This window comes from Pseudochaenichthys georgianus, chromosome 16, assembly GCF_902827115.2.
Source record: "Pseudochaenichthys georgianus chromosome 16, fPseGeo1.2, whole genome shotgun sequence".
In the NCBI taxonomy this organism is placed as follows: domain Eukaryota; kingdom Metazoa; phylum Chordata; class Actinopteri; order Perciformes; family Channichthyidae; genus Pseudochaenichthys; species Pseudochaenichthys georgianus.
This window is the reverse complement of record NC_047518.2, coordinates 3,441,465-3,451,711: the sequence shown is the minus strand read 5'-3', so window position 1 is coordinate 3,451,711 and position 10,247 is coordinate 3,441,465. Positions and strand designations below refer to the sequence as shown.

The 10,247-nt window shown below is 49.0% G+C and overlaps 1 protein-coding gene across 1 annotated transcript; it reads right to left on the bottom strand.

Moving 5' to 3' along the window:
* Window positions 1-611: 611 nt before the first annotated feature.
* LOC139435452 (uncharacterized) lies at window positions 612-3,603 on the bottom strand. The gene is made up of 3 exons (XM_071206116.1): window positions 2,129-3,603; window positions 1,408-2,047; window positions 612-1,321 (listed from the first exon to the last, which is right to left on the bottom strand). The coding sequence occupies exons 1-2, from the start codon at window positions 3,033-3,035 to the stop codon at window positions 1,719-1,721; spliced, it is 1,236 nt and encodes a 411-aa protein (XP_071062217.1). The 5' UTR covers window positions 3,036-3,603; the 3' UTR covers window positions 612-1,321; window positions 1,408-1,718.
* Between the last annotated feature and the right edge of the window lie 6,644 nt (window positions 3,604-10,247).

The following is a 10,247-nucleotide window of genomic DNA, read 5'->3' as shown; positions in this document are numbered from 1 at the left end:
ACCCATAGTCGGCCTTCTTCACAGCAGCAGCACCCAACCTCCATGGAGGATTTTGCTCGTGCCCCTGGCTACACTTAAAGGGGGTCTACTTTGCGGTGCTTTGCCGTCCGCCCATCGGCACCCATAGTCGGCCTTCTTCACAGCAGCAGCACCCAACCTCCATGGAGGATTTTGCTCGTGCCCCTGGCTACACTTAAAGGGGGTTTACTTTGCGGTGCTTTGCCGTCCGCCCATCGGCACCCATAGTCGGCCTTCTTCACAGCAGCAGCACCCAACCCTCCATGGAGGATTTTGCTCGTGCCCCTGGCTACACTTAAATGGGGGTCTACTTTGCGGTGCTTTGCCGTCCGCCCATCGGCACCCATAGTCGGCCTTCTTCACAGCACCACCTGCCCTGCTGGAGGTTCACACTTTAACTTTTTTTACCCTCTTCTACCTTACAAATCATCCCACACTTGAGCACTCCTCACTCGGACTAAACACCTACATGCTACCACCAGAACCAGAATATCGTGCCCCTGGGGATCTTAAAAGAAGAAAACCCATAGTGGGATTTAAAAACAGAAGACTTAGTAATTTTAACAAACTTTATTTACAGTAATATTGACAGTAATAAATAAATTCAAACAGGATATAACGTATTTACAAGGGGACTGATTACAACAACACACTGCATATTTACAAGTTGATCACTGGCAACAGTGGGTGAAGTTGGGGCAGAGTATGGCACCCTCTCTTCACCCATGTCTGAGGGGTTGTGTTCGGCCAGTGACTGGTCCCTCTTCGGGACATGTCTTGGTAGGGAGTCTTGGTAGGGAGCCGGGCTGTGCTCCTCTCCAGAGTTGTCACTGTCGATGTCAATACCCGCAAAAGTGTCTTCATTTCCCGCTGCTGCTGCTGCTGTCGATGCCGCCGCCGCTGCTTGAAGTGACTCTGTGAAGAGCAACCGAATGTCCGCAGCCTCCTTCAAAGAAGGATTATTCGCGTAAAATTTGTCCGCAGTTGCAGTGTTGTGACACATGAAATCACTCACTCTTTGGCGGTTGCCTTTGTCTTGAAACCTCTTCGCATTATCGGCGTGGACTGTGCGGAGGTCGGTGAAGTTAATGGGACTGCGGAGCCCCACATCAGCCCATGCCAACCTCAGGGAGTAGGCAAGCTTCCTGAACGGGTTCTTCCCCTCTGTGTACAGAAAGTAACGGCTCTGGGTGCAGGTCAGCGTACCCTTAATTTCCAGCCACCTCTTCATCCATCCAAATTCTTCTACGGTGAGGTACAGCTGCGCCTCCCCGAACGCGTTGGCCGTCTTGTGGTTACTTACCTGTTATGACAGAGATAGAGAGTGTCAATACAATGTCAATCATGCATATAACTGCCAGAATAAATACATTGATTAATAGCACTCACATGAACCAGGTAGCCGAAGGCAGTGCCAGTTGTATCCGCCTTTCGGACCTCGGCGTTGGTCATGTTGGAGTAGACCCCCGGACGGTGGCCATAAATGCAGCTCCAATGAAGAGTCATATACCCATAGAGCAGTGTCCGGGTCGCGGTAGTCGGATTGCTGGCCATCACATCCAGGAGCTGAGGGATGCGAGTGGTGGTCGAAGTCAAGCATGTCATTAGGTCGTTGTGGCTCGGCAGACCTTCCATCTTGTCACGCTTCACTTGCATCTGGTGGATAAGTACTTTTCTCTTCAGGGACTTCAGGATGGCAACTACTTCCCGTTGATTAAAATCATGTCGGTTTGGCTGAGCCTGCTCCCCTTGCACGGTGTGTCGGCCATGTACTTGAGAAAGTGTGATATATTCTTGATGTAGAAGTCGGAGGTCGTGACCTGAAGGCTTGACTTCATCAGGCTCCGGGACCACCCGCGTATCCTCTTGAGATCCCTCAAAAAGAGCCAGTCAGACAGGCGATTGAAACCGTGTGCCATGAAACTGAGGAACGACTTCACTCTGCTTAGTTTGGAGACTGTGTTTTCCTGGAGCCTCACTGGTGGGTCGATACCTGCATAATGCTCCCGGTATCCTTGCAGATACTCCTCTGTGAAATATAAACAGTACTTTAATGACAACACATGATGTGTTACAGAAACTGCATGTGTCACATAGCCAAAACACTTACCCATGATCCGTGGGAATGTTATGTCCCGCATTATATTTCCCCGGCCCCTGCCCCGGAACCAGGGGGAATTTATGGGAGGGGAGGTTGACGAGGCCTCGGTATGGATGGATGCAGGCTCTGAGGAGCTGGATGAATGGGTGTGAGAGCCAGTGGGGGACTTGCTGCAGGCGGGAATGGGAGACGTGCTGCAGGCGGGAATGGGAGACGTGCTGCAGGCAGGAATGGGAGACTTGCTGCAGGAGGGACCTTTCGACTTGGACAGCCTCGTTGGTGTCGACTCTGGTCGGGGTCGTTTCTTCAGAATGACCCGCTCTCGTTCCTCCCCATCGAACGCGGGCATGTCCCCGGCCCGCTGATCCATCCTCTGTCGCTTGTCCTTTATCCTCTGCTGCAACTTGCAGCGCAGGGATTTCACCTCAGCAGCATATATGTCCCGCTGAGCCCTCACTGCGTTAGCCTCCAGCCTCCATTCTTTGCAGTCCGGGTTGTCACATTCATTCACCGGGGACAAGGGTGGAGGTTGTGACAGTATATCGTCGTCTGCCACCGTGTCAACAGCCCAAGCGGTAATCATTTCTATTGTGGGGTTTGTCATTCGGAGTTCATAAAGCTCCTTCTTGGCCACTGTCATTTTCATTTGATTTTGAACCACATGTAGTTCCTCCCGGGCCAGCTCAACATGGTCTCTGGCCAAGTGGCGATCCAGCCTTGTGCCGTGGTACTCGCATCCCAGAATGGTACAGGGATGGAGCCTAATGTTGGTCCGTCCGTTGGCCAACAACAGCAGAATTTTTCTTTCATCCAAGTTACGCACACCATGGTTCCTCTGTAGGTGCTTGCTCAGGGCACGGTAGGAGCTATTGCAGATCGGACAACGGACCGCCATCCGACCTGTATTCTTGAGCATTTCGGTACCGGGAAATGTCACCAGAATCGTGGGTAAAAAAGAAGGAAGCGTGAAAAGACTCACGAAAGACGCACTCAGCTTATTTTCAAATCTGTGTTTGTTTTCATTTGCATCATGGTGCGGTGTCCCATTTAGGCACTCGTTAGGCGGGCAGAGATCCCTGTAATCTCCCCTCACGTTCCTCCAGAGTCTGATTCTCCCAAAGGATACCCGACAGTTTCGGGTACGACCCAGAGGGCGCACGGTGGACGGCCAGGGCGAGGCCGCCACACCGCGCTGGAGTCAGGGTCCCGGTGAGGCGCAGGACGGAGCACCCGGCAGTAGCCTCCAGCAGACCCCCGCGCGGTTCCCTCATCCCTCAGAAGAGGTGGAGAGGCGGAGGGGTGGGTCTTTTCATCTGCTGGCGGGTTGCCGGGATAACAGTATCCTCCGGGGAGGCATTGAACCCTTCTCAACTGCCCCCCGGAGGAGGCAGGGGAGTCAGGTACCCAGAGGGTGGACGGCCAGGGCGAGGCCGCCACAACCAGAGAACCAGAAAAAAGGGGTGAAATGGGAAAAAGTACCCCAAAATAGTGTTCCATAAGGCGGGTAGAGTCCCCTGACAACTCCCCATACCTTTCTCCAGGGTGGGAAAAAGTACAAGTCAACTTTTGGAAGAACCAGAGAAAAGGGTGAAAATGGATAAATTGTATCCGAAAATAGTGTTCCAAAAGGCAGGTAGAGTCCCCTGACAACTCCCCATACCTTTCTCCAGGGTGGGAAAAAGTTTAAGTCAACTTTTGGAAGAACCAGAGAAAAGGGTGAAAATGGATAAATTGTATCCGAAAATAGTGTTCCAAAAGGCAGGTAGAGTCCCCTGACAACTCCCCATACCTTTATCCAGGGTGGGAAAAAGTTTAAGTCAACTTTTGGAAGAACCAGAGAAAAGGGTGAAAATGGATAAATTGTATCCGAAAATAGTGTTCCAAAAGGCAGGTAGAGTCCCCTGACAACTCCCCCTACCTTTCTCCAGAGTCGGAAAAAGTCTAAGTTAACTTTTTGGAAGAACCATAAAAAGGGGTGAAAATGGATAAAATGTATCCCAAAATAGTGCCTCTTGAGGCGGGTAGAGTCCCCTGACAACTCCCCTTGCATTCCTCCAGACACCAGTTTGAAAACTTAAAGTTTTGTGAGAACCATGATTGGGGGTCCTCCAGGCAACAATTTCATCCGATCCAAAGTGCTCATGAGGCTCATTTTTGCTTTCCACGGGTGGAGGCGCATGGCAGGCCGCATATGAGCTTCCAAATTCGGCCTGGAACGTCCGGGAATTATGGGTTAAGCTCCATATACTGACGACTCCCATTAAAAGTGATTGAAATGTACAGGAATCTGTCCATTTCAATCACATTTGACGACGCATGCAGGGTGACCCTGGCTACACTTAAAGGGGGTCTACTTTGCGGTGCTTTACCGTCCGCCCATCGGCACTCATAGTCGGCCTTATTCACAGCAGCAACACCCAACCTCCATGGAGGATTTTGCTCGTGCCCCTGGCTACACTTAAAGGGGGTCTACTTTGCGGTGCTTTACCGTCCGCCCATCGGCACCCATAGTCGGCCTTATTCACAGCAGCAACACCCAACCTCCATGGAGGATTTTGCTCGTGCCCCTGGCTACACTTAAAGGGGGTCTACTTTGCGGTGCTTTACCGTCCGCCCATCGGCACCCATAGTCGGCCTTATTCACAGCAGCAACACCCAACCTCCATGGAGGATTTTGCTCGTGCCCCTGGCTACACTTAAAGGGGGTCTACTTTGCGGTGCTTTACCGTCCGCCCATCGGCACCCATAGTCGGCCTTATTCACAGCAGCAACACCCAACCTCCATGGAGGATTTTGCTCGTGCCCCTGGCTACACTTAAAGGGGGTCTACTTTGCGGTGCTTTACCGTCCGCCCATCGGCACCCATAGTCGGCCTTATTCACAGCAGCAACACCCAACCTCCATGGAGGATTTTGCTCGTGCCCCTGGCTACACTTAAAGGGGGTCTACTTTGCGGTGCTTTACCGTCCGCCCATCGGCACCCATAGTCGGCCTTATTCACAGCAGCAACACCCAACCTCCAGTGGAGGATGTTATCATGCCCCTGGCAACACTGGTAAACACTGGTAACATATGTCTAGCCGCTGACAGGAACTTGACATCGGAACTTGACATCGCATTTCCATTGAGCGGACTCCCGTACATGGGAAGGGCAAGTCCCACGGTACCTCCGTTCATAAGGCTGACATTTGCCTTACATACAGCTGGGGCTAAGCAGATGTATTTGACTAGGTTGGAATAGGTTCTGATATTTGTTTAGGAGACATGGTGTTAACTACTACCTCATATTTGACCTCAATGATCCGTTTGACCCTAATTACGGACTCATCTGGCGGGGGAGTGGAGTCTGGGTGGTCAATGGAATCACATAAGATTAAAACAATGGCAACAGTCACAGTAGAAAACAGGACTAAGCCTGTGATACATTTCCAGTTCTCATACATGGTTATGCTGTTAGCTCCAACTCTTCTAGTGTCAGTAAAAAACGTCTATGCCAACGTATGGTATAAAAACCCAAGTTATCAAGAATGCTGTGGACCAAGGGGTCATTCAACCTTGACTTTTTAAGGGTTACAATGTGCATACAGTAGGGCGGACAAATAGACTACTATTCCCAATAGTAGTCGCGACCAACCGGTTGTCAGGAAATTCAGGGCTCCTTCAGACCTTTTTCATTCTCTGAAATGTTCTGGTCTCTGTATCAGCCGTAAAAAATCCCTTGAATATGAGTTAATAAAAGGTCCCGCAAATAATGGGATATTAAAAGTTCCTCAAAAAATGGAATATTAAAAGTTCCTCAAAAAATGGAATATTAAAAGTAACTCCACAGCGGCTATATCCACCAAAAATGGGATACAAAAACAAACTCCACACCAGCTATATCCACCTGATCCAGCGGAGAGTGTAGTCCCTGTGCCGTCCTGGCTTGCCGTGTCTTTGTCCCCCCCGATCCGCTGACGGCGGCTTCTGGGCTGCCTGCTAGAGAGATGTCTTCCTTCTCCTCCTGCTCGCTGATGGCGGCTTCCGAGTCGATGCTGAATAGATGTCTTCCCGATCTTCCTTCTCCGGTCCGATGATGATGCCTCCTGGGACGACTGCTGGATGGATGTCCTCCCGATCCTCCTTCCCCGGTCCGATGATGATGCCTCCTGGGACGACTGCTGGATGGATGTCCTCCCGATCCTCCTTCCCCGGTCCGATGATGATGCCTCCTGGGACGACTGCTTTGACGAGAGCCAGATCCGTCCTGATGTCGTCTAGGGTCCTCGCAGGTGTTTTCCCGACCGCACACTGGCTCCAGTGGTACCAGTTGTCCCCCTTTCCTTCTAGGCGGACGGCATGGGATGTCCTCTGGGTCACTCGGTAGGGGCCGGAAAACCTGGGGTTGAGCCACTTAGGCCTGATGACTTTCAGCCAGACGAACTCTGCTGTGTTGGCCTCGTGCTTCTCGGGTCCTCCTTTGGCGTCCGCAACCTGTGTGGAGAAACCTGATACCAAGCCCCTAAGTTGCCGGTAGTATGGTTTTGAACACATGACCTCTACTTCCTTTCCTACGCTCAAGGCTCCTGGACCCGGGAATTGGTGGCCATGTGTCAGCTCAAATGGGGAGAAACATGTCCCTCTGTTAATGGAGCTTCTGATTGACATGAGGGCTAGAGGCAAGGCTCTAGCCAGTTCATGCCTGTCTCCTCGCATGCTTTGCTGAGTTTCTGTTTGATGTTCTGGTTCATCCTTTCTACCTTTCCCTGTGACTGTGGATGGTAGACTGCTCCAAAACTGTGTCTTAGTCCTAGGGACTCTTCTACTGTGCGTAGGTCATGGTTCTTGAAATGGCTGCCATTGTCTGACCTCACTTTCCTAGGAAACCCATGTAGTGGAATGTAATGTGTGACTAGGAATTTGATCACTGAGTCTGCATCCTCTCTCCTGCATGGCACAGCTTCTGGCCAACCTGTGTATGCATCTACCACAACTAGTAAGTACCTGAACCCTCTTACTTTGTCAATCATGTCAGTGTAGTCAATGATGATTTCTTCTCCTGCCATCTTAGGTAAAGGTTTTACAGTAGCTCTGATGTTGTGGGTTAGGCAAATTACACATTCTTCCAGGTGATTAGCTATCATGTCAGGTAGGTAAGGGTGCCACCAGTGAGTCAGGTGTCTGCTCATCTGAGTTTTACCGCAATGTGTTGGGCCGTGTGCTTCTTTAAGCATTGATCTTATCCATCCTGGGGGTATCACTGGTCTCCCATCTGGGGAGTACCATATCCCATCTTTGTTGGTAGCTCCTCTGTCTAACCATACTGTTTTATCCTGAGGAGACCCTGCTGCTTGAGCTTCTTTGAGAGTATCATCTGTTACTGCGGGCAGTAAGTCAGCAGATTTTGAGACCAGCATTTGAAACTGGGGTGTATACCCTGCTTTGGCTTTAGCTGCTTTGTCTGCTGCATTGTTACCCCAAGACAAATAGTTGTCTGCCGTGCTGTGACCTTTACACTTGAGTAAAGCTAGCTTGTTTGGCAACATTACTGCTTCTGCAAGCTTTTTGATCTCTTTTGTTTACGTCTTTTCCTTTTGATAGCTCTAATGCTGCAATGACTCCCACCACTTCTGCCAACTGTGCTGAGACTTTCCCTGTTACTTTTCCTGCTGCTCTTTCCTCAAACTCTCCCTCCGCTGTTGACCACCACTGCGTAGGCTGCTTGGAGCCCGTCGGTGGGGTGTCTGAAACAACAGCCGTCTGTGAACAGGTTTTCTGCATGTGGCATAGGCTCTTCTCTGAGATCTATTCTTATCTTCACATCCTGGATGATTCTTTCCTCACACCTATGGGGTTCTCCGCTGCCAATGGTGTCTGCGCTGTTAACTCCTTCATGTGTGTAGGTGATGTGTGCTTGTGTCAGAGTTTTCTCTAGCCTGGTCTGTCTTGTGGAAGTCATTGTGAATGCACTTGAGTTCACAAAAGAGACAATGCTGTGTGTTGTCAGTACTGTCAATGGGTGTCTCATCACAATGTGTGAAATCTTGTTTAAGATACGTGCTGTACCTGCTGCATGTCGTGTGCATGGAGGTTCTCTGTTCTCCACTCTGTCCAGTGTGATACTAATGTACATCAGTATTGACCTACATCCCCCCTTTTTCTGAAACAAAATACCATTTACTGTGTTTTCTCTTTCAGAAACATCAAGGAAAAATGGTAATGCATAGGATGCAGAGGCGAGAGAGGTGACCTGGGACATGGATTGTTTGAGAGAAATGAACGCAGCTTCTGCAGCTTGTGTCCATTTCAGTGTGGCAGTGAGATTGCGCATGCCTTTCTCATTGATCAGTGTTCTGAGTTCAGCTGTTCTTGGGTTATACTCTGGGATGTAGTGTCTGCTGTAGCCTGTGAGACCCAGAAAAGATAGCATGTTTTTGACTGTCTTGGGTTTGGGGTGATGTAATATGCTTTCTTGATGTGCTGCTGACATGCCCGTGCCTGCTGGGGAGATAACTCTGCCCAAAAATGTCACCTCTTTACGGGTGCATTGTAGCTTCTTCTTTGAGACCTTGAACCCTGTTGCGTGGAGGCGAACCAGTAGGTTCCTGGTGGCCTCCAGACAGGAGGCTGCGGAGGGTGCAGCAATGAGAAGGTCATCTACATACTGGATCAACACCACCCCCTCTGGCAATGGAACGCCATCCAGCTGTTCCCTGAGTATTTTGTTAAATATTCCTGGAGACAAACTGAAGCCTTGGGGTAGTCTAGTGTACTGTAGTTCCCCCCCCCCCCATTGTAAATGAAAAAATAGGTCTCATACTCTCTGCTAGAGGTATGCAGAAGAAAGCATTGGCCAGGTCAACACAAGTGAACCATGTATGTTCAGGTGAGATATTACAGATAGCTGTGTATGGGTTAGGCACTGGTACCAGCGCTGTAGTGGTGATATCATTAATGGTCCTCAAATCATGAGCCATTCTGTACTCCCGCTAGGTTTTGATACCGGGAGTATTGGAGTGTTCCACTTGCTTTGTGAGGGTTCCAACACCCCCGCCCTCTTTAGTCCCTCCACTGCCTTGCTGAGACCCCCTTTGGCCTGTGGTTTAACAGGATACTGTGATAGATTTATAGGTATAGAGCTGCTCACCTCAAATGTTCCTCCAATCATCCGTGAAAATGTCTTTATCATTAAGAGTCTGGTCGATCTCAGTAATGAAGTCGGTGAGCCAGAGTCTTTTCATTAACGCTTTGTAATTGTTTCTAAAGTAAAAATCGGACATGTCATTCAGAAAATCGTGTTGCCTCTGGCCGGGGTGACTGACTCGGCACCCGTTGCATATTTCTTCTCTGTACCGATGTATCACCCTCTCCACAATATCAAACAACACCGCTTTCACTGTGTCCATAAACAGAGACGTTTTGGCCCAAGGAGCAAAATCAGCAGCAGTAGTATTGCAAGATTCGGGTTTCCCCCTTGGTGGTGATGATGGTAGTCCAGTAGTCTGTTCCTGGCTGCAACTCGCGGGGGAGTCTTGGCTTTTCTCTGCTCCATGGCTAGTTTACAACGGTCGTCTTAGCGAGGTCCTTCGTTTTAGATGATTTGCTGAGTGGAGGGTGGGGCTTATTGCGTTGAATGGTGGTAGTCAATTATAGAATTGAGAGTTTTTAGAAAAAAGTTCTTTAAGCGTTGTAGCTTTTTCATCTCATCTCCAGCAATAGGTCATCATTTAAGAACAAGTAATAGTTTTGTCAAGATTCTACAGAAAAAAGTCAAAAAAGTATAGTATGTCAGAAATATGGAAAAGTCATATAGTATGTTGAAAATCAAAAAAAGAAAACTCAATTCAATACAAATTAATGAATATTTTACCCTGTTCTAAAGTTTTGCACCCTTAAAGAAAAACCCCTTCCTTACCAACTACTTCATATTATACCCTTTCGTACATCAGGGTGTATCTCAAAGTATCTTGGTAACATAAAATAACTAAAATATGTAAGTTTATCAGAAAAGAAAAAACCTTGTTTATCTGAATAAGTGTTGCATACACCAAAGTGTGTCTAAAAGTATCTTAGTAACACAAGAAAAAGAGAAGAAAGCATTGATGTTAACAAAAACTATAGGTTACTTACGTAACCCCAGTTGTCGGAG

What these genes read in the sequence shown, in the direction of transcription:
- LOC139435452 (XM_071206116.1), bottom strand. Translation starts at nt 3,035, where the DNA reads ATGCTCAAGAATACAGGTCGGATGGCGGTCCGTTGTCCGATCTGCAAT. An exon ending in AACATTCCCACGGATCATGG is followed by an intron (nt 2,048 to 2,128) that starts GTAAGTGTTTTG and finishes TATATTTCACAG; the next exon opens with AGGAGTATCTGCAAGGATAC.